Source organism: Squalius cephalus (genome assembly GCF_949319135.1).
Source record: "Squalius cephalus genome assembly, chromosome: 17".
In the NCBI taxonomy this organism is placed as follows: Eukaryota; Metazoa; Chordata; class Actinopteri; order Cypriniformes; family Leuciscidae; genus Squalius; species Squalius cephalus.
Genome location: NC_137138.1, coordinates 34,044,426 through 34,069,254, shown reverse-complemented (window position 1 = coordinate 34,069,254; position 24,829 = coordinate 34,044,426). Strand labels below are relative to the sequence as shown.

The 24,829-nt window shown below is 38.2% G+C and overlaps 1 protein-coding gene across 3 annotated transcripts in view; it reads right to left on the bottom strand.

Annotated features, from left to right (window-relative positions):
• Positions 1 to 241: 241 nt before the first annotated feature.
• The window catches only part of shroom1 (shroom family member 1), a 57,358-nt gene continuing 32,770 nt past the window's right edge, over positions 242 to 24,829 (bottom strand). For all 3 annotated transcript variants that reach the window (XM_079847131.1, XM_079847130.1, XM_079847132.1), the window contains 7 exons: positions 14,391 to 16,915; positions 14,229 to 14,281; positions 12,968 to 13,420; positions 10,064 to 10,582; positions 7,676 to 7,778; positions 2,965 to 3,237; positions 242 to 885 (listed from right to left, as the gene is read on the bottom strand). In XM_079847131.1, coding sequence (XP_079703257.1) covers positions 628 to 885; positions 2,965 to 3,237; positions 7,676 to 7,778; positions 10,064 to 10,582; positions 12,968 to 13,420; positions 14,229 to 14,281; positions 14,391 to 16,829 — 4,098 coding nt within the window. In that variant the 5' untranslated portion in view covers positions 16,830 to 16,915 and the 3' untranslated portion in view covers positions 242 to 627. The remainder of the gene's footprint in view (positions 886 to 2,964; positions 3,238 to 7,675; positions 7,779 to 10,063; positions 10,583 to 12,967; positions 13,421 to 14,228; positions 14,282 to 14,390; positions 16,916 to 24,829) is intronic.

Sequence of the window (24,829 nt, the reverse complement as noted above, 5' to 3'; positions counted from 1 at the left end):
GGCAGTGCTCTCATTCTCCGTGTTCATTAGTGTACGATCTGTCTAACAGTCCTGTCTCATACGTTATTAGACAGAACGGTTACACACAGAAAGTAGACAGTGATGAAGAGTTATTAGCGTATGCCGTGTGTGTGATGTCCAGTGTTGCTGAGCAGAAACACATAATCATGTTTCTCTTGTTCTCCTCAAAGTGGCGTAGGATTTTCTCCTCAGCGTAAAGATCTAGATGCTCATCTATCACTGTTTTACATGTTCGTAGAGTTAGTTTGTGGAGTAAATGTATAGGCTATAATCTGTGTGTTTTAAGAATGGCAGGTGCTTTGAGTGTGTTCAGCCAATCAGCGAACACTAACGTCACGGACAGTTCCTACAGCGCTGGTTTAGACCGACTCTAGGGTAGGAGGGTTAGGGTTACATTAGTTATTAGCTAAATTAGTTCCTCCATAAGGAGTTCCTAGAACTGAAATCGTTCCTAGTTCCTGCGGTGCGAACGCGCCAAAACCCGGGATCTTCCGCCAATAGTTGTAGGAACTATGAAAGGTTCCTCCGGTGCGAAAGCCCCTATGGTGTGTCAAAGCATTAACAGTCTCAGGAAAACAGGTGAAAGGCAGATGTCTGGAGCTGTCCTCATGGAGTCGGGATAGTGCTGAGCAAGGCCTCGAGCTGCTCCTCTCCTAAACGCTGCTTCTCCTCCAGGTCTTTCTGGCGGATGAGCAAAGATGCGCTGGTCTGAATGAAGAGCCGGTACTCCTGCATCTGTGTGTCCGTCAGGTGCTTGGACAGAAAGCTGGAGACCAGGCGCTCCCGACGGTCCAGGTTTTCCTTCAAGTCTTTGGCGTCCTCCCTCTGTTTGCACAGGAGACGGTAGCGGTTGTCCAGCGATTGCTGTGGATCCAGGAAAGTCAGGATTATTTTATGAATACGTCACAATTCGGCTCATATTTAATTAGTCGCGCACACAGGAAAAAAGGAAAAAAATGTCAATTTGATCTCTTGAGGGGAAAAAATGACATTAAATGGCTTTAAAGCTCTTATTATGGAGGCTTGTTTCCGCCATGGAATAAAAAAAATATAAAAAGGATGATTGCAACTTTTTATCTCAGGATATTTCCAAAGAACTTCTTTTAGGAAAAAAATGTAAATCTGATCTCTTAGAAAGTCTTCCACAACTCCATGAAACACATTCACATTCCATGTCCATGCAATAATATAAATAAAAAATAAAAAAGGTAATTGCAACTTTTTATCTCACAATTCTGAGCAACTGCAAGATTGTGATTGTAAATTTAGCTAATTGTAGCTTATTATTTATAACAGTATGCAATGCCAATGTAACCTGGGCTTTACATCAAGGACCGGAATGGACGTTTTTAACCTTTATTGTGTTATGCTTGACAAATGAGCGTGCTTCAGCTCTTTCTTGTCTAATAAATCAAATAAAATCAAAATCAAGTCTCAAATCTTTTGTAACATTTTAAATGTCTTCACTGTTATTAATGATACGTTCATTCAGCAACGATACATGACATTTCATTTCTTTAAAGTCCCCCTGTGGTGAAAATCCAGTTTTTAATGTAGTTTATGTGTCTATGTGGTGTTTTTAATATGCTTTAAGACAAACCATGTGTAAATTCATAAGTCGACACCATTGCTGAGTATTTTCTCCTTAAAACTGCAGTGAACCAAAGACAGTCTCAAAAACACGCTTTGAAATCGCTGGTGTTTCTGATGTCACAAACTACCTTGTAACCAATCAGATCAACGTGTGATCGTCAACGAGTGGACCTCTGAGCTGAGTGAGTGAGTGGAGGTGGGGCTCATTTGCATATTCATAGAACCGTGCATACTAAATGAGGCAAGGGTGTCGAGTTACATTCAAGATATTTTAAGGCATGAAGATTTTTTTTTTTCACAAAAACACTTAAATATGTCATTTTGGTGATCAAAGATGAGTTTTAAGGGATATAATTATTGACTACAGGCGGACTTTAAAATCTAAAACTTTTGAATGGTAGTTTATATTTGAATAATCTATTTAGTCAAAAATAAATGACATCAATTAACAACAATAGTCACAAAACATGACAGATAATTTGATATTTGACCTCCTCACAGATTGCACTTCAGATGTTAGCCACAAGAGGGCAGTGCAATCGCAAAACTCATCGAAACTGAAGAGTGGTTTCGGTCAGGCAGTGTTGACACCATCAACATCTGATCCAGCAGAACCAGTCAATCTTAAAGCCAGATCTAACGAAATAACTGTTTCCCAGAACTCAACCTTTCGTGTGTTTAGGGCCCCTCCTAGCTATCTACACACAGACACACCTCATTAAAGGGGTGGTTGATTATGATTTCACTTTTCTAACTTTCTAGTGTGTAATGTTGCTGTTTGAGCACAAACAACATCTGCAAAGTTACGACACTCAAAGTTCAAAGCAAAGGGAGATATTTGCTTTTACAGAAATTGCTTTTTTAAGGACTACAACAAACTTTAAAAGTTTAATTTTCAAACGGCTGGTAGAGACTACAAATGAGCTTCTTCATTGGTTAGTGACATCACTCACATAAACTCCGCCCCGGGAACGCGATTTATAGATTATCATGACAGAATATGCTAATCAATGACTAGAAGATAACTACACATACGCTTCATAAATTCATCAACTAACCATTCAGAAATGTTGTCTACATGTTGTCACTTCTTCTTGAGTCTCTCCATCTTTCTGACTCCGGTTTGAACATAAAAGGCTAAACGTTTTACAAAGTTTCAGGACACGAGCTGTTGAAGCTGCACCGGGAGCAGCAGCTCATTTGCATTTAAAGGAACAGACACAAAAACTGCGTTTTTGCTCACCCTCAAAAAGTGACAATTTTAACATGCGATATAAAAATATCTGTATTTTAAAAATAAAATAATATCTTATTTTACATCTGTAACCTTTACGTGTGTAATGAACTCACCTTCTCCTCGGCGTCCATGCTGTCGTCTGCAGTGCTGAGGGCGTTCTCCACACGGGCCAGACGAGCGGACAGGCAGAGAAGAAGACTCACCACCCGCTCCAGGTCTCCTATGAACTGTGTGTATCGCTCGAGCTCGGCTGGCACACAGCTCTCCCGCACCAGAGCCTCCATAGCCTCGCCACACACACCGTTCGCCTTCGCCTCGCCCTGGACGCCAGACCGGACCTCCTCCAGACACTTCAAACGCTCCTCTATACGTGCTATCAGCCATCTCTATACGGGAGAGGAACCACAGACAACACATGTTTATTTTGTAATAATAACTAAATTATAGGCAGGGTTTGAAAATAACACCCGTCCAACCTGCCAAATGCGGGTAAAATCGTATGACGCCGTCAAATCACAGGCCAATTTGGTGTGTTACTTAGGGTACGTTTACACGACAACGATATGCTTAAAACGGAGAAGTTTTTCCTTTGAGTTTTCCACGCACAGACATTGTCAAAACGATCCCCATTCACACTAGCCTGGTTAAAACCAGACCATTCTCAGTAGTAACTGAGTTATGGTCTGGCAAAACTTCATTAATAACTAATTTCCAAAGGGGCGTCACCAACGGACGTCGCTCAAATGCCTCTGGGCGCAGTTGGATAGACCTAAAACCAATCAGAGCGATCGTCATCGTGTAAAGCCATATGCTGCGTCCCAATTCGCCTAAGTTACACTACGCCATAAAAGTATGTACTCTCTTTGTGAAGAAAAGGTATTTACTTTTGAATGTGTAGCAAAAAAGTAGGCAAGCTTTGGGACATACTACTTTGTCATCTTTATCGGACGGATCTGTCGCGTGCATCCTGTCACGTAAACTGCCCCGTCAATCATCTTGTCACAGTTAAAATCCTCTATTAAATCTAATTTAATTTCCTACCGTTTCGGAGAGAGAAATGTAGTAGCACGTTCATCAGTGGGTCTTTCATGGAGACTGTCCTCATGTGTTTGCAATTTGAATATAATAATGCATTTAAAAGTTGAACGGACGTCGCTCAAATGCCTCTGGGCGCAGTTGGATAGACCTAAAACCAATCAGAGCGATCGTCATCGTGTAAAGCCCGCCTCAACGTTTCTGATTGGTGCCGCGATTTCGACGGCATGGAAATGGGCTTGAATGAGCTCTTTGCCAGACTACTTGCAGAGCAAATCTAAATTTGTCGGAAGTTGTCTGGGTTTTCCCAGGCTACATTCACACGGATCTGCGGAAACGACTAAAAACGCTGTATTCTGCTGCCAGGCCAGTAGATGGCGATCAAACACTATAGACTGAACACGTGATACGCATGTGCATGACGTCATCGTCTTCAGAGATTTGAGTTTTTGTTGTATACACTGAGACCGTTTTCAAAAACATGCACTTTGAAACCCGTTTTCAAAAGTTTGTGTTTTCAGGCGCCCAAAATGCCGTTGTCGTGTAAATGACCGGCCAAAAAGCATAAAAAGTTTAATGTTTTTAGGTGAAAACGGTGTCGTGTAAACAGACCCTCACTATGTTTACTCAGTTTGCTGGAAGTTCGTGTAAGACAAATCTGCACAGATTTAGCTCATATACTCGTGAGTCATGATATATTAAATACAGCGTATTGCAGAATCTGCTTATATCTGGCGTACTTGAACACACACGTCACTACACAACAAATAACGGCACACTTGTTCATTTACATTGAAGCAATAGAGAAGATTAAAAAGCATTTGGTGAACAGAAATCCTAAATTTTAATAATAATGTTCTTTGTCCTGTATTGATCTGTCCACCTAAAACACATTTTTGGTGAAAACGATGAGGATGGAGGAGATGCTGGATGACAGGATTTTGTTTGAATAAGAAATAAATGTATGAAATCCAAATTTTATAATATATACACTACTGGTCAAAAGTTTTAGATCGGTAAGATTTTTTATGTTTTTAAAAGAAGTCTCTTCTGCTCACCAAGGCTGCATTTATTTGATAAAAAACAATAAAAAAAAAACAGTATTATTGTGAAATATTATGACAATTTAAAATAACTGTTTTCTATGTGAATATATTGTAAAGTGTAATTTATTCCTGTGATCAAAGCTGAGTTTTCAGCATCATTACTCCAGTCTTCAGTGTCACATGATCCTTCAGAAATCACTCTAATATGATGATCTGATGCTCAAGAAACATTTATTATTATTATCAATGTTGAAAACAGTTAAAAAGTTGAAAGTTCAAAAGAACAGGATTTATGTGAAATCTAAAGCTTTTGTAACATTAAACACTACCGTTCAAAAGTTTGGGGTCAGTAAGAATTCTAATGTTATTTTTGGGGGAAATAAATAAATAAATCAATACTTTTATTCATCAAGGATGAGTTAAACTGATCAAAAGTTGCAGTAAAGACATTTATAATGTTAGAAAATATTATATTTTAAATAAATGCTGATCTTTTGAACTTTCTATTCATCAAAGAATTTTGAAAAAAAATTGTACACAACTGTTTTCAACATTGATAATAATAATGAATGTTTCTTGAGCATCAAATTTCATCAAAATTCAGCTTTGATCTCAGGAATAAATGACATTTTACTGTATATTAAAAGTAAAGAAAACAGCTGTTTTAAATTGTAATAATATTTCACAATATTACTGTTTTTGTTTGTATTTTTAATCAAATAAATGCAGCCTTGGTGAGAAGAAGAGACTACTTTTAAAAACATTAAAACTTTTGACCGGTAGTGTATATATTTATTTCTTTTTTTTGTTGGCTAGTAGAAGTTCTTAATAGCTGGTAAATTAAACATTTTGTAGCCAAATTGGCCAGTGAGTGAAAGAGTGAATTTCAAACCCTGATTATAGGATAGTAAATACTAATTTTTTACCCACATTTTCTCCAGACAAAACACTGTTATAAACCTTTCATGACCGACCCTGAGCTCTGAGGTCAAGGTATGTGATTTCTCAGTCAAGCATTGTGAACGGTCTTTCTACACTCTCTACTTGATGTATACATATCAGAGTATTCTGTAATAAACATTTTTTTTTTTACATTAGTTAATGTTAGTGCATTGACTAAAATTAAATAACAATGAGCATGAGTATTTATACATCTTTGTCCATTAAGGTCCATTAAATAATGTTAACAGATGAGATGTGAGTAATGTATTAGTAAATGTTGAAATGGACTTTAAAGGGGTCATGACATGGATTTTTTATTATTATTTTAATATGTTCCCTGAGGTTCACCTATAATGTTAATAAAGTTTTATGTTAATGTTAATATGAATGTTTAATGTTAATAGTTTAAGTTAAAAAAAGAGAAAATAATTTATCTTTTTCATCCCTCATCTGTCTGAAATGATCCGTTTTTAAGGCGCGGCTCCTTTAAGGCTTGTCAATGATTGGCTAACGTCACTGCACAGGAAACAGTATCAACACACACTCGCTATCGCATGTAAGTGTTATGAAAACATTATCCATATAAAACCATCATTTACAGACAAAGCATTATGAATGCCTATGGTGCGATGAAGATGATTGGTCGATGTCTCGCTCTGGAGGCGGGCATATGCAAATGTATTTACCCGTGTGACGTCATCGATCCCGTAATATCAAAACGAGCTGTTTTTGGCGCTTGATTAAATAAATGCTTTGTTTATAATGAGGATGTTTTAAGCTCTGAAACTCGCAGGATGATTTAATGAAACAAAGACCTCTTATGTGTTCTGATGTCAAGATTATTAAAATTAATTGTTAGTTCATGTTAACTAATGTTAATAAATGGCACCTTATTGTAAAGTGTTGCCTAAATATATTGTGGCAGGAAAAAAGTATGTGAACCCTTTAGATTTAGCTTCATTTCTGCATAAATTGATCAAAATAGACAGACTTGATTGTTAAAATTGTTGTTACTTTATTTCTACAAGGTGGAGATTATATGTGAATCCCTAGGCTAATGACTTAGTTTTTTGAGTAGTAGATCTACAGTCTTCATCTGTCTGTGTACATAATGCAAATGCAAAATCAAATATTTGAAGGATTAAGTAAATGCCACGCATCACCTCTTTTCCGGAGCCATGCGCACAACGCTGTAATCTGATTAACTTGTCCACATGCTAAGGGTTCAGTCGCGTTAACCAAGCCTGCTATAACTTATTACTAGAACAGGGCAAAAAAGATGCATTATAGCGGTAACACTTTACAATAAGGTTCATTATTTAACATTAATTAACTACCTTAGTTAACATGAACTAAGAATGAACAATACTTCTACAGCATTTATTAATCTTAGATAATATTAATTTCATGTACATGAATGTATGTGTAATATGTAATATTTAATGTAATAATTAATACATTAGTAAAATCAAAGGTTGTATTTGTTAACGTTAGTTAATGCACTGTAAACTAACATGAACACACAATGAACAGCTGGGTTTTTATAAACTAACATTAACAAAAATGTATGTATATTGTAACAAATGTATTGATCATTGTTAGTTCATGTTAGTTAATACATTAACTAATGTTAACTAATGAACCTTATTGTAAAGTGTTACCATTATTGCTTTAGTCTGGCTGAAAAGAGTTTGAAGTTTGGACATGGATCTTGCACAGCATAAAAGATTGAAATCTGTGGGGAAAATAAGGCCTGCATCACCAGCATCATTCTATATAACACTATTATACTTTCCAGTACCTTCTTGTCGATGATATCCATTTCTGTGTTGCACAGTTCTTCTTTTTGGTTTGAGAGAACGGACTCATACACGGAATCATTGTCACAAACTGGCATCTCAGTGCTTTAAAAACAAAATCAAACATGCAGTGAAAATACTAATTAGTTTAGGAACAGAGCCATTTTTTTATAACCTATTAAAGGACAATATGCTTTAATTAAAGCCTTTATATAATGCATTATAAAAGTGTTTTAATGCATTATATGATCACATGAATAATTGTAACCACATATTATAATACATTATAATGAAGGCTTGACATTCACTTTTTTGCTCATCAGACACTGTGACTAGTGGTTTTCCAAAGTTACAAGCCACTCAGCATTTTCATTGGACACAATTTTGACATCAATACCATGGGGGAAAACTGCCATATAGATATTTTTTATATTATCTCATAAATTGTCAGCAGGTTTATTAGGCTGCTGTCACTTTAAGACCTGACGCACAGATCCATTATACTGTTACACATGCGTTTCCTTTCTCAACTGTTTACATTCACTTAAAACATAACTGACTCTGTTTACGTGAAGACCGGGATTTTGACATAATTTTGTGTTTATTCGACTGTTTAAGTGCAATGAGCAGTGAAAAATAACTCAGAACTGAGAGGCGGCTTTATGTGCGCGGACTTTGGGTTTGAGAACAAAATCTGCGGGAATGAGTAAAATTATGCGTAACATAATTGTAACATAACAGCAACAATATTCATCAGGAGCAAATGAAACGAGTGAGTGAATGGAGGCGGGTTTGTGTGTCACTCGCTGTCGGAGAGATATGAGAGAGAGAGAGAGAGAGAGAGAGAGAGAGAAAGAGAGAGAGAAAGAGAGAGAGAGAGAGAGAGTGAGAGAGAGAGAGAGAGTGAGAGAGAGAGAGAAAGAGAGAAAGAGAGAGAGAGAGTGAGAGAGAGAAAGAGAGTGAGAGAGAGAAAGAGAGAAAGAACAGCTGGTATCATGTATCTATTCTTTGGATAATTAGTATTGGAAGCGTTTCAGATATTTCAGTATCGATATGTATAGAAAAATCGATATTTTGACAACACTACATTGCACTTAGTTTAATATTTCAGATGTCTTTTTAAAAGACAACAATTGAAAAATATATATCATATAAAATTCAACCAGCCAAAGTGTAATGTCAAGCCCTGATTATACTGCTTATCTATCCTTTAGAAAGTACAGGTGCTGGTCATATAATTAGAATATCATCAAAAAGTTGATTTATTTCAGTAATTCCGTTAAAAAAGTGAAACTTGTATATTATATAGACTCATTACATGGAAAGTGAGATATCTCAAGCCTTTATTTGTTATAATTTTGATGATTATGGCTTACAGCTTGTGAAAACCACAAAATCAAAATCTCAGAAAATTAGAATATTACATGAAATCACACAGTAATTACACAGTGATACCATGGTCATTGAACCAGGTTTTGGTTATTTTGGCAGTGTGGGCAGGTGCAAATCCTGCTGGAAAATGAAGTCAGCATCTCCATAAAGCTTGTCTGCTGAAGGAAGCATGAAGTGCTCTGAACATGTCCTGGTAGACGGCTGTGTTGAGTGGACAGCACAGTGGACCAACACCAGCCGATGACATGGCTCCCCAAACCAACACAGACTGTGGAAACTTCACACTGGACTTCAAGCATCTTGGATTGTGTGCCTCTCCATTCTTCCTCCAGACTCTGGGACCTTGGTTTCCAAATGAGATGCAAAATTTGCTCTCATCAGAAAAGAGGACTTTGGTCCACTGTGCTTTATTAAATCCAGAGTCAACGCAGGCGTCCACCAGGACATTTCCAGAGCACTTCATGCTTCCTTCAGCAGACAAGCTTTATGGAGATGCTTCCTTCATTTCCCAGCAGGATTTGCACCTGCCCACACTGCCAAAAGAACCAAAACCTGGTTCAATGACCATGGTATCACTGTGTAATTACTGTGTGATTTCATGTAATATTCTAATTTTCTGAGATTTTGATTTTGTGGTTTTCATAAGCTGTAAACCATAATCATCAAAATTATAACAAATAAAGGCTTGAGATATCTCACTTTGCATGTAATGAGTCTATATAATATACAAGTTTCACTTTTTTAATGGAATTACTGAAATAAATCAACTTTCTGATGATATTCTAATTATATGACCAGAACCTGTATAATGCATTATTTAAAAACACATGACAAACAACCAATTTCAAATGTAACAAGGAATCTGCGAATATTATAATGCATTTTAATTATTTTTGAAAAGATATAAAGCATTATAATCTACATTATGAATACCTTTATAATGCATTATGCATAAGGGCTTTCAGTAAAGTGTTGACGTGTGTATGTGCAGTAGTCACCTGTGTGCAGCTGTTTCTGGGTTATTAACCGTCTGTTTTTTCTTGTAGTGCTCCTCCATTAGAAGATTATCTTCAGATAGCAGCTGCTCCATCAGCATGAGTGCTGTCTTCCTATTGGTTATAGGGTAAAGAGCGCGAGCTAATGATTGGTCAGCTGAGACCACTTCCTGAACAAGCACCTCCCACTTGAGTTTGTCCAACTTCGGCGCCCTGTTTTCAATCACAAGAGGGCCGTCTTCCTCCTTTATATCCCTGTCTTGTTCCCCGTTAAGTGCAGGTACCAGGCTGGACTTGTGAATGCCCGGTGGTGTTGTGATGGGTGTGGTTTCATTTGTTCCATACGGGTCAGGGGGTGCATTTTGGGGTTCAGTAAAAGTTGGCGTTTCAGGAGATGAACAATTTGCCTCAGAAGTCGAGATCCGTAGACTAGGATCTGTCCCGACTCCATGAAGGAGAGAAACCTCTTGACTGGAGACGGATGTTTCACTCTTCTCTTGAGAAAAAAGCTCCTGCTCCTTGCTGTAATATATCAAAATAAACGTAAATTATAACAATGCCTTCAAAGAAATGTACCTGATAACTAGATATTTTAAAGTCACCATGAATTTTATTTTTTTTATTCATATGCCCTTGTAATCTTTAATCAAAAACATTAACCTTAATACCCTCCATAACTGACTGGCATTCAGATCTGCCTCATTTAGTTAGCAACGGCCAACTTCATACAGTCCAAGATGAAAGGGAAGAAAAGACTATTGTAACTTTGCATGACTTTAAAGAAAACGTAAGTCGTGTTTGCTCTAGTCTTGCGTGGCCAGACCCTCAGACTGACGGCAGCTTTCATTGGCCTAGGACCGCCCAGAGCCTGTCTGATTGACATGTACAGCAACCAATCAAGGTTCGGTTTGTTCCACGTCATGTTTAGGGGCATGAAAATGTAAAGTCGATGTCCCTACAATAACAGACCGGTGTGTAAAACTCTTGGACGTATTTTAAAGAGCCTATGCCGCAAACTTTACATACTTATGAAAACCCAGTGTTTAGTTGATCCTGATTGTCTAGATACAGATATAAACATGATGAAACTCCTGAAGCATTTCCAATTTTGTGTGCCATATGCATTAGACGTTCAGCCAACGGTCCATGGACATGACGTCTGAGGCCGAGACTTTGTTTGCTCAATAAAAAAATCTGTGACAATGCTGACTATGTGTAGTTTCACACTGAGCTTTTTGGGACTTTAGCTTATTCACCGAATCCCCCAGAGTTAGATGAGTTCATACATACCCTTCTCATCTCCGTGCGTGCCGTAACTCTGTCTGACGCACCCACCGCTAGCCTAGCTTAGCACAAAGACTGGAGGTAAATGGCTCCAGCTAGCATACTGCTCCCAATAAGTGACTAAATAACGCCAACATTTTCCTATTTACATGTTGTGATTTGTATAGTCACAGCGTGTACAAATAACAAGGTCACATGAGACACAGCCATCTTCTAACCGTACACATACTGGGAACTATATTCTCAGAAGGCGAAGCACTGCTACTTCTGCGGAGTGATTTACTCCAGCTCTGAGCGAACTCTCTGCTCCTCACCACGGGGCGTCTCAGGCGCTGCAAATCTTATCGAGCAAATCACTCCGCCCAAGTAGCACTGCGTCGCCTTTTGAGAATATAGTTCCCAGTGTGTATACGGTTAGAAGATGGCTGTGTCACTTATTGGGAGCAGTATGCTAGCTGGAGCCGTTTACCTCCAGTCTTTGTGCTAAGCTAGGCTAGCGGTGGGTGCGTCAGACAGAGTTACGGCATGCACGGAGATGAGAAGGGTATGTATGGACTTATCTAACTCTGGGGGATACGGTGAAAAAGCTAAAGTCCCAAAAAGTCGCCGTGTTACTTTAACCCCGGGTTATCATCTTTTTTAAACCCTTCTTTTAACAATGGGTATAGTGATGTTTTACTCTTGTACTTGTGAAAGGGCTATGCCACCACTTTTAACCCTTGGTTATGAAACCCTGCTCTGTTGAAGCTGTATTGTGATGCCCAAAGTTTACAGTGTGAAAGATGCAGCACTGGAATATAATGGCCAGTTTAGCAACAAACAACTGAACAGAACTAAACAGTTTGCCTCATTAAATATTCATGCACTACAGTCACAGGAACTTTCTCTAAACACCAGTTTCTCCTTGCTTCTAATGTATTCTGATGCACAAGAGTGAAACAAAATGTTATTTAAACAGGTTGTCTGTTGTGTCAGTGCAACGTCAATGATATCGACATGCAAATAAGAACATTAGCCCGGGATTTACGAATGCACAGTGTAAAACCTTAAAACATTAATAGCCAGGATTAATTCCTAACCCAGTTTGGAAAGATTGAACAGTGTAAAAACTGGAAATATACTTTGGAAAAGTTTTTGAGGGATCATTCATGTCTGTAGCAGAAACATGTAAGACGACCCTCAGACCAAAATGTATTACTTAAACTCGCGTGAATGACGTATTTCTGAGTGAAACAGAAGGCGTGGCTGGTTTTTTTTTCCGCCTGGGAATTGATTGGCTCTTGTTAAGTAGGCGTTCAGAAATGGAGACGCATCCGAACGCAGGTTTACAATGAGCCCAAGCCATCAATTTGCCGTCAATAGAGAAGGAACGCCATTCCAGAGGGGAAGTACATTTTCTGATTTTGATTAAAGATTACAATACTTTCTTTTTTTTTTTGGTAAATTGACTTGCATTGATGAATTGTTCACCAACGGACTAGCAATCTGCGCAAACATAGTCAATATGGTCAATTTTGATTTCATGAGGACCGCTAACCAAGTAAGAGCAAAAGTAACTACTTGCAGACTTGCCTTGGCAAGGACCACTAATGAATGCATTTACAGCAATGGATTTAGATATACCTGACTTCCAGCATGATTCCACCAGGTCCAGTGGAGTGACCAGGCATGGACAAAACAGTGTCAACTTTAGGTTTACGTCCATTGTGTGAAGCTATATGGATTTCATCATTATTGGAGGATGAATGCTTTGCAGAATTGTTTGGGAGTGGGTTCTCAGGGCCTGCCTGAGAGTTATCCGTGTGTTCTCCGGCGCTGAGAATCTTCCTCGGTGTGTGCCTTCCTTCAGCAAGAAATGACACCGTTCTCTTCTCTGTGCCGGGCATGGCCTGCTTGCCCTGAAGTTGGTCAAGCTGCTCAGAACTTTTGCTGAGAACTTCAGGTTTCGTGATAATGGACACACCAAGTTCCTCCATAGATTTCCCTCTCGGAGCTCTGATTTGTACCCACCGCTCATCATGGACAGATGCTGTGCGACTATGATGGACTAGTGTATCTTCTACTTTTCTTTGAGCACTGAAAAAGAAAGTTTCACTAAAATTAGGAACCGAAATGCCTTAATAGCCGCGTTTCCATTACAGTTCTGCGCAAAACTTTTGAGATATTTTCTAAATGTTGATAAAAAACTATTGCGAAATGACGGCGTTTCCATTAACAGATGTTATGCGCCTAAACAAAATTTTTTCCTTATCGAGAATTTTTCCCTCACGATAAGTCATTCCAAAAATCATGGCAATGGATGTTAGTAGGTTTAGGTATATCCCAGCCACCGCAATGGCAATTATATTGAATCGAAGGAGACTTAGGAGTGTTACCCAAGCATTAATGGCAAGGAAAGGCCCTTATACTTGGGAACGGCACATTTGAGGTGTTTCTCCCTCCTATCTGCTTCAATGTCTTGATTAATAGTGGGATTTCTTTGTTGTTTAGAATCCAGTATTCCAGTGATACTTTGGTCTTTTATGAGTTTAATGAATAACTCTGTCTCGTCTTCTGTCCAAACATACCGCGTCATCTTTAAAGAATGATCGACTTTCCATTGCAGTTTTGCGAAATATTCCTTTCTCGAATTGCCTGAGATACCACATGCGAGCGTAAAAACAACATGCTATATATGGGAGTTTTTGTGAAATTGACGTGTTTCCATTGGGTGTATTTTCAATGTGCAACATTAATTTGCGCAATTTGAAGGGTAATGGAAACACGGCTATTGTTTACATTTGTAGTCAAACTCAATCCTGTTCAAACTGTGGTTATAATGAATACAGGATAGACATTATAATCTCTGTTATTCCATTGAGCAATACAAGTAATAACAGGTCACCTTGAAATAGCCATGTTATGAATGGCTGACAACTCATCCAGATGTTTCCGAACCTATGGAACAAAAATAAATTATTCAAATCCGACAAAGTGTTAGTGGAGCATTGGAGCAACTGGAATTAAAGTAAAACTGGAATTTTGATGAACAGTTTTATAAAGATACCTGGAAAGCATGGGGAGTGGAGGTGCTGCGAGTCCGTAAGAACTTGGGCTGTTCAGGCTGGTCCAAGAGACTCTCCACGGAGGCTGAATTCCCTGCTTTAGAGGACTCTTCTCTCCAGCTGGACTGCCTTGAGTGACAGCTGGGCTGAGCAGTGGTGAACTGGGTGTATTTACCAGAACTTGACACAGAGTCAAGAATTTGACCAGCAGAGAGAGGCCTGTGGAAGTTCTTCGTGGAACCAGAATTATGTCTGGAGCTCCACTCCGAAGTTGAATTTCTGTGGATGGGCACTTGTGGAACTGGTCGCTGGGGCTCCGGTACCTTTTGACCAGTTTTACGTTCCATGTACGCTACCAAGGCTTTATGCTGAAGGTGCTTCAGAGTTGATTTTGAGAAGTTGGAGGCGGACATAGCACGGCCCCGTGTTTCAAACATCTTCCGCCTGGCAGCCACTAGACCGTGATCACTCTCTGAAAGAAGACCTTCAGCTTCGTTGTCAAGAGAGAGGCATGTCATATGAGCAGGTCCATCTGCCAGCTGGTGCAGCTTCTCCGGCTCAGAGTGAGACAGTTTCTTCTGATCTGCTGTCAAACGCTTCCTACACCCGACCCGAGGCACCTGTGGTTGGGCAATATTCTGTGGCTTCTCGGTTTCCTTTGCAATTATCTTGTCAATCTCCTGACCAAGCTCTTTCATGTACTCCTTGTCTGCTTCTTGAGGACTGGGACTGTCCAAGTTGGGCCGTATGTCTAGTGATGGAGAACCAGCCGGTACAACAGAAAGATTCTTGTCTGCCTGTTGCTTGATCCTGTGTGGCAGAGAAAGTTGCAGATCTCTCCTTTTAAAAGAAGTCTCCCTCAAAACCTTGGATTGGGCATCCTTCAGTTTCTCCTTGTAATACTTTTTGTAGGAGTCATCTAACGTACCACAAGGGTAGAAGAATTCATTTGGTTGATCTTTAGGGACTTCACTCTGCCGATATTCGCTGCTGGGAGAGGCTTGCCCATCATTTTCAGCTTTCTGTTTATCTTTGACACAGTCTTGATTCTTGATCACCTTACCACAATCATTATTGTTTTTGAACTTGTCTGGATATGATGCCCTGTTCGCTCCTGTGAGGTGATACAAAAGTGGGGTAGTCTCCTTGCTGATCTTGTCACTTGGAATATTCAGTTGGGGCCATCTTGAATCTCTGGTGATCTCTTCTTCTTTCTTGGGATGACTGGCATGGTCTTCCTTAATTAGAGCAGGGGTGATTACTGTACCAACTGAATTGTCCTCGGGACCACAGTAGAAGATAGGGTGGCTGGTGGAGTGATGCATGCCAGTTTCTCTACTCATGACCCTCTGGTCCTCTACACCTTCAGAAGTCTCCTCGGACTTAATCGCCTTGTTATTAGGATGCTCGACAACTTCATTCTGAATGCTGAATTTGTGTTCCTCTTGAAAAAACAGCTTCCCACTCGGACCATCAGGGCAGCTCTGCCTTCTACGCTGAGCTTTATATGACCACTCGCTAGAGGTTTCCACGCTTGCACTGTCTTCAACAACACCTTGCATGACACTGGGCTCAGAGGACTTGAAGACACCAGTTACAAAATAAAATTGTCCTTTGTGCTGAATACTCCCACTGATCATGTTCTGTGGCATACGGCAGGAGCTGACGAAACACTGATTCTCAGAAACCGGTCCACCATAAGCTGAATGCGACCTCTTTCGTTGATTTTCCGAATGGCCACTCCAAGGCTGCCTTAAGTGCTCTGGTTGACATGTTTGCAGGGGTGATCTATTTAAAATCTCAGTAGGCTTTGGTGGATCAAGCATCTTGTCCACTGGCTCTTGCTTGAGGTGATCTTTAAGCTGTGAAAATGCACGACCATGCACAGGTTCAGTCCGGACACCAGAGACCACTGGATTAACGGTCTGCTGTAAAGTAGAAACGTCAGCAAGCTGTCCTTCTGGACTCTGACGTGCCCTTGAGTTTTCAAGATTCCTGGTTGTTACAAAACTGTTCAGACGGGCAGGAGGCGGTGGAGGTGGTAATGGATGCTTATGAACTGACGGATTTTCAATGCTAGGAAAGTCAACGCTGCTCCTGCGATGCTGTTGTGCAACGCTTTCCATCGAACGGTAAATGTGGTCCATGCTCTTGGAATCTGAATCAAGAGAGGTTGGGCTATATTTAGCTCTCACGCATTTCAGATCGGTGTAGTGCAAGCTTTGCGACTGGATTTCATCCAGTAGAAAAGGAGAAGGGTAATCGGGGACCGTGGAGCCACCAGAGAATGAGCTATAGGCTGAATCCCCTTTGCCGTGGTGGTGGGTATACTGATCAATACTGCTACTGGACTTGGCCGGGGAGAGTCGACTGATCGGAAGACTCAGAGGGTGTAGGTCAAGGTTACTCATCCTCTCGAAGTGGAAATTATAGGAATCCATGTGGGCTATGAAGTGGAATTATGGACCAAGAGGAAATATTTCCTCCCTATAGTTACAAAACAGAAGCCACAGGAGTCTGGCATTACCTGTGAGAAAAAAAAAAAAAAAAAGTTAAATTGGCATTTAGGACAGGACACAATACACACCTCTATATTATTATGGCTCTGATTTTGGAATGTGATCTAACTTTTATATCACTGCTAAAAATAATGTATGCAGAGTAGAAATGCACCAAATAAATTGTTTCCGTCTGAGTTTTGCATTGACTAAACTATTAGTTTTATATGGATTGGTGGTTTAATGATTAAGTAAATTGCGTTAAAAATTAAGTTGTGTTTCAAATGACCCAAGTACAGTCTGCTCTGTACTGTACCTTCAATTATACGAATTATATGAGGATAATTTGTCATCCAACATAAGAAAAGCTAAAATAGTTCAACATTCCACACTTCCTTTTTTCGTTTAATTAGGTGCACTATTTGTTGTTTTAATAATGTGAAAGCTGACATTATAGAGTATGTCACACACTTTGCAAAAAACAGAATGTATGTAGGCCTAGCCTATGATCAGTCAATCATTCATTCAAGCGCGATAAGATGCAAAAGAGAACTCAATTTGGCACATTCACACCCGAAATGCGATCACAGAAAGCCACTTCTTGAATAGCGCCTATATCGATTGGAGTTAGGCTATATTTAGTATCTTATCATGTCTAAACAGGGGGAAAACACACAAAATGATGTCAAGTATCATTGTAAATGCAGTCTTAAGGGAGTTAAGTCTTAAATGAACAAAAAGAGTTCATAAAGAGAAAATGTAATGATCTGGGGCCGTATTCAAAAATAATTTTAAGGCTAAAAGTAGCTCCTAACTGGCGAATTTAGGAGCAACTGCTAAAAATAATGGGCGTGTCACTCGTAACTTTAGGACTCCTAATTTTTTTGACTAAGATCAATTCACGAAGCATTTTAGCCCTAAAAGTAGCACCTAAGCCTGGGACAGCTTAAAAGAAGTCGAGAGGACTCCTAACTCACTAAGACCTATTCACAAACCGCTTTTTGTGGGATTTCACGTTACGATGTTGTGAAATGCGTATGCGGCGCTACAGGAGCTTCCAATCGCGAGGGAACAATTCTGCATTGTAGGCATAACTAGGGATGCAATAACGCCACCAACAACAGCCAAAACTAGGCTACTCATTGCATGTAAACTAATTGTAACGTTTCATTGTGAATCAAATTAAAATGTTCTTCTCTTTGCAAACGTAGGCAGAGGCATATAGTGACAGATTAATTCAATAATGTTGCAAAGATATTGCATCAATCCATATGTTTCATTAGGCTACTAGGCTATTTGTTTTGCCTTACTCTTTATTCATTTAGGCTATTTATTCAGTTATTCATCACCTTCCGTCCTTCGCACTACTTGTGTAGCGCACGCATTCTCAGACCTGTCGCCTGTCACTCATCATCGTAGGGGAGGTGTTAGGAATCATTCCCGCGTTACAATCATCAGCCAATCAAGGTGGTCACTTCAGTCAAGCTCGTGCATGAGTAATGACGTCATCCATAGCAACGAAGACTCACTCTTAGTTTAGGAGTTGTCATTTTTCTTTACTAAGAGTAGGTCTGAAAGGCGTTGTGAATAACTTTTAAGAGAAAACTCCTAGCTAAAATCTTTTAGTGCGATTTAGGAGTACTCCTAGTGGTAAGATAAAATGCTTTGTGAATACGGCCCCTGATCTGCGTCAGCTCTTAAAGTGACAGCAGCCTAATAAACCTGCTGCTGTCGGTCATTAATGTTAGTCAAAGAACAAAAGAGAAAGAGAAAACCACTCTTTTGTAGCTTTAATGATAATTAATCTATATTCAATTTGTAATTTATGCAGTTTGTAAATGTAGTCTTATTTTACATTTGATTACTTTATTCAATTTATGTAGTATTTCTTACCTCAACACTCCTGTAAGACCTGAAAACCTTAAAAGCACTGTTAATTGAATTACTATCTTTGTTCTAATGTATTTATTTGTGCTATCATTTGTTTATTTGTTCTAATTTTATTACTGACTGATCCTTGTCTTTAAAAATGTTTGAAATTTATATTAGTGTTTTAGTTGTTGTGGTATAAAAATTGGAATTGAATTGTGAAATTTCATTGGTCTGTAAAATGTTGGAATCATAGCTTTATTAAAGTAAAAGTTACATCGGTCACAAATTTAGTTTCGGCTTTTTTGTTTTATTGATTTAATATAAGAATGTTACATAAAATTATACATACATCTGATAAGGTTAGAAACAATTGCCCTTTCAAATGTATAAATGCCCCTGGGAAATTAATTCTCAAATTATTAAAATTCAAGGTTGCAAATGTGAAGAAAGAGATCATTCCTGTCACCGATGTGAACTGACCATGAAGAACATTTATGAAGAAGGGATTTATATGAATAAATATGAATTCATTCATTCATATATATATATATATATATATATATATATATATACATACACACACACTCACCTAAAGGATTATTAGGAACACCTGTTCAATTTCTCATTAATGCAATTATCTAATCAACCAATCACATGGCAGTTGCTTCAATGCATTTAGGGGTGTGGTCCTGGTCAAGACAATCTCCTGAACTTCAAACTGAATGTCAGAATGGGAAAGAAAGGTGATTTAAGCAATTTTGAGCGTGGCATGGTTGTTGGTGCCAGACGGGCCGGTCTGAGTATTTCACAATCTGCTCAGTTACTGGGATTTTCACGCACAACCATTTCTAGGGTTTACAAAGAATGGTGTGAAAAGGGAAAAACATCCAGTATGCGGCAGTCCTGTGGGCGAAAATGCCTTGTTGATGCTAGAGGTCAGAGGAGAATGGGCCGACTGATTCAAGATGATAGAAGAGCAACTTTGACTGAAATAACCACTCGTTACAACCGAGGTATGCAGCAAAGCATTTGTGAAGCCACAACACGCACAACCTTGAGGTGGATGGGCTACAACAGCAGAAGACCCCACCGGGTACCACTCATCTCCACTACAAATAGGAAAAAGAGGCTACAATTTGCACAAGCTCAACAAAATTGGACAGTTGAAGACTGGAAAAATGTTGCCTGGTCTGATGAGTCTCGATTTCTGTTGAGACATTCAGATGGTAGAGTCAGAATTTGGCGTAAACAGAATGAGAACATGGATCCATCATGCCTTGTTACCACTGTGCAGGCTGGTGGTGGTGGTGTAATGGTGTGGGGGATGTTTTCTTGGCACACTTTAGGCCCCTTAGTGCCAATTGGGCATCGTTTAAATGCCACGGCCTACCTGAGCATTGTTTCTGACCATGTCCATCCCTTTATGACCACCATGTACCCATCCTCTGATGGCTACTTCCAGCAGGATAATGCACCATGTCACAAAGCTCGAATCATTTCAAATTGGTTTCTTGAACATGACAATGAGTTCACTGTACTAAAATGGCCCCCACAGTCACCAGATCTCAACCCAATAGAGCATCTTTGGGATGTGGTGGAACGGGAGCTTCGTGCCCTGGATGTGCGTCCCACAAATCTCCATCAACTGCAAGATGCTATCCTATCAATATGGGCCAACATTTCTAAAGAATGCTTTCAGCACCTTGTTGAATCAATGCCACGTAGAATTAAGGCAGTTCTGAAGGCGAAAGGGGGTCAAACACAGTATTAGTATGGTGTTCCTAATAATCCTTTAGGTGAGTGTATATATATATATATATATATATATATATATATATATATATATATATATATATATATATATATATATTTTTTTTTATATATAACAACAAAATGTATTTGTTGTTTGTTAGTCAATATAACACTGAAATGATTTCAGTTTCTGTATGAATACTTTTTGGACATTTCCAGCACAGTTTAACAATGCTGTGATGATACAGATAGGCCTAACCGTGATCATTTTAATCACTATAATCATGAAATGAAATACTGAAACCATTTCATCTCTATTATGGATGCTTGTCAATTTCAACTTCCTCCCCAGCAAGAATGTGTTTGATCAGCATTCGAGTGTAGAGCTTGGTACAGTGCAGTACTAGAGAAATCTGATTTCAGCCTCATGCGCAAAATTCTTTTAATGCCAAGTTATTTCCTTGAGCCCTATTTACCAGCTCACTGTCAGGATGAAGTGCTTGTAAGGAGGAAAATCTGATTTATTTATTTTTTTTGCTAATGAGGAAACAGATGAAGCGGGTTGGTATGCAAAGTATGTATAAAAAAATAAATAAAAAAAAACCTTAAACTACATACTTAAACTGCATTTTAGAATTAGATATTAGAAACAAGTTATTGATTGTGATGCCAGGCCAGAAATTATGGAAGCTTGTTTCAGCCACAGAATAAAAAATAGAAAAGGTAATTACACAATTCTGACTTTTCTTCTTACAATTGCAAGTTCTCGCAATTCTGACTTTGAATTCTGACTTCAACTCAAGAGTTGCATGATATAAAGTCGCAGAGTTACATGATATAAACTCACGAGTTATATAGTCAGAATTGTGAGAGATAATAATTTACAAGTTATTTCCTTGATCCCTATTTACCAGCTCACTGTCAGGATGAAGTGCTTTAAAGAAGGCTTATAAGGAGGAATATTTTATTTATTTATTTTTTTGCTAATGAGGAAACAGATGAAGCTGGATGGTATGTAAAGACTGTAACAAAACAAAAACAAAAAAATTATTTAACTGCATAGTTTTAGACAGTCAAGTCCCACGGAAGTAGTGTTGTAGCACTCGAGAACATTTTACGAAGGTCTTGTTCTCATTTTATTTCAAGACCGGTCGAGACCACGACTGCAGGGATATCACTAAATTGTCAGTGCATTGTCCGATTTATTTGTTAACATCCTTAAATGTGATTGGCTGTAAAACTGCCTGCTTCGAATGCAGCCAATAACTTCATTTCAGACCCGACACAACAGTAAAAAGAGAATTAGAAATTAGAAATTAGAAATAAGTTATTGATTGTGATGCCAGGCCAGAAATTATGGAAGCTTGTTTCCGCCACGGAATAAGGTAATTGCACAATTCAGACTTTTTTTCGTACAATTTTCTCGCAATTCTGACTTTGAATTCTGACTTAAGAGTTAATATTGTGACTTTAAAGAGTTGCGTGATATAAAGTCGCAATTACGAGTTATATAGTCAGAATTGCGTGATATAAAGTCGCAATTACGAGTTATATAGTCAGAATTGCGTGATATGAAGTCGTAATTACGAGTTATATAGTCAGAATTGCGTGATATGAAGTCGTAATTACGAGTTATATAGTCAGAATTGCGTGATATGAAGTCGCAATTACGAGTTATATAGTCAGAATTGCGTGATATAAAGTCGCAATTACGAGTTATATAGTCAGAATTGCGTGATATGAAGTCGCAATTACGAGTTATATAGTCAGAATTGCGTGATATAAAGTCGCAATTACGAGTTATATAGTCAGAATTGCGTGATATGAAGTCGTAATTACGAGTTATATAGTCAGAATTGCGTGATATAAAGTCGCAATTACGAGTTATATAGTCAGAATTGCGTGATATGAAGTCGTAATTACGAGTTATATAGTCAGAATTGCGTGATATGAAGTCGTAATTACGAGTTATATAGTCAGAATTGCGTGATATGAAGTCGCAATTACGAGTTATATAGTCAGAATTGCGTGATATAAATTCGCAATTACGAGTTATATAGTCAGAATTGCGTGATATGAATTCGCAATTACGAGTTATATAGTCAGAATTGCGTGATATGAAGTCGTAATTACGAGTTATATAGTCAGAATTGCGTGATATAAAGTCGCAATTACGAGTTATATAGTCAGAATTGCGTGATATGAAGTCGTAATTACGAGTTATATAGTCAGAATTGCGTGATATGAAGTCGCAATTACGAGTTATATAGTCAGAATTGCGTGATATAAAGTCGCAATTACGAGTTATATAGTCAGAATTGCGTGATATAAAGTCGCAATTACAAGTTATATAGTCAGAATTGTGTGTTATAAAGTCCAATTTTAAGGGAAAAAAGACTGACTGGCTTTTTTTCTCAGAATTGCATGTTTATATCTCACAATTCTGACTTTATAACACGCAATTGCGACTTTATATCTCCAAATTGCATGTTATAAAGTCAGAATTGCGAGATATATATTTACTCACCAAAATTAAGACAAATGCCCACAAAATTCCAGAAAAAATTACTTGTTTGAGATCTTGTTTTTATAATATATGATATAATTAAAAGTGTGGTTGAATATGATTTCACTTTTCTAGCTTTAGTTAGTGTGTAATGTTGCTGTTTGAGCATAAACAACATCTGCAAAGTTACAACGCTCAAAGTTCAAAGCAAAGGGAGAGATTTGCTTTTAAAGAAATCGCTTTTTAAGGACTACAACAAACGGCTGGTATAGACTACAATGAGCTTCTTCACGGGTTAGTGACATCACCAACCCTAGAATTTACATAAACCCCGCCCCCAGAACACGATTTATAGATTATCATGACAGAATATGCTAATCTATGACTAGAAGATAACTACACATCAGCTTCATAAATTCATCAACTAACCATTCAGAAATGTTGTCACTTCTTCTTGAGTCTCTCCATCTTTCTGACTCCGGTATGAACATGAAAGGCTAAAAGTTTTTGAAATTTTCAGTGCATGTGTGTGTGAGGTAAAAGGACTCCTCTGTGCCGGGAGCAGCAGCTCATTTGCATTTAAAGGAACGACGACCTTAATGAGAGTCCTGAAGAGGGACGGCTGGACGGGGGACTGATGAAAATGCCTGGCTGGAATGCAATTTAAACCGGCGTAAAACATTTCGGCAGTGATCATGTGAGAACTCTTAAGATGGATTATGTGCTTTCGAGACATTCAATGAATGCCAACTTTATAAACGATCCCATCTTAAAATTATACATGTCGGTTTTCTGTCCGTAAACTGTAGGGTTACATTTACACTGCCGTTCAAAACTTTGGGATTGGTACAATTTTTAAAAGAAGTCTCTTCTGCTCACCAAGGCTACATTTATTTGATTAAAAATACCAAAAAAACAGTAATATACAGTTTTATATGTGAATATATTGTAAACTGTAATTTATTCCTGTGTTCAAAGCTGAATGTTCAGCATCATTACTCCAGTCTTCTGTGTCACATGATCCTTCAGAAATCACTCTAATATGATGATCTGATGCTAAAGAAACATTATTATTTTTATTGTTATTATTATTATTGTTAATTTCAATTGTTAATTTATTGGTAATTTCTTTTCAGGATTTTTTGATGAATAGAAAGTTCAAAAGAACATCATTTATCTGAAATAGAAAGCTTTTGTAACATTAAACACAACCGATCAAAAGTTTGAGGTCAGTAAGACATTTTGTTTTGTTTTTTTGGTGGGGAAATAAAATAAAATCAATACTTTTTATTCAGCAAGAATACATTAAACTGATCAAAAGTGATAATAAAGACATTTATAATGTTACAAAAGATTTCAAATAAATGAAATATAACTTTATATTCATCAAAAAATCCTGAAAAAAAGTACACAACTGTTTTTAAAGGAGAACTCCGGTCAATTTTAACATTGAGCTCATTTTTTTGTACATTTGGAGTGCTGTCAATACAGAGAACAACGACAAAAATCGGTGTTGCCTACACCGAGTTATTCTATTTTTAAAATTTGCACCCTGTTGACTTCAATGGGGCAAGTACTAAACCTGCTTTTAGCCTCTTAACATCCTTGATGTGTCATTACAAGTGCACAGAAAATGTGAGTGATTCCTTCTGAGTGAACACGAGTGAGTCTGACTGCAGTAGATGTGAAAGAAATGTATAAAAATGATGTTATTTAAGCCAGCGCAAATACCTTTGTTTACATCCTGTTTTTCGGTTGAAGTCCAAAGTAGTCGATTGCAGAGTTCACACGCATAGGTTTAATACCTATGATC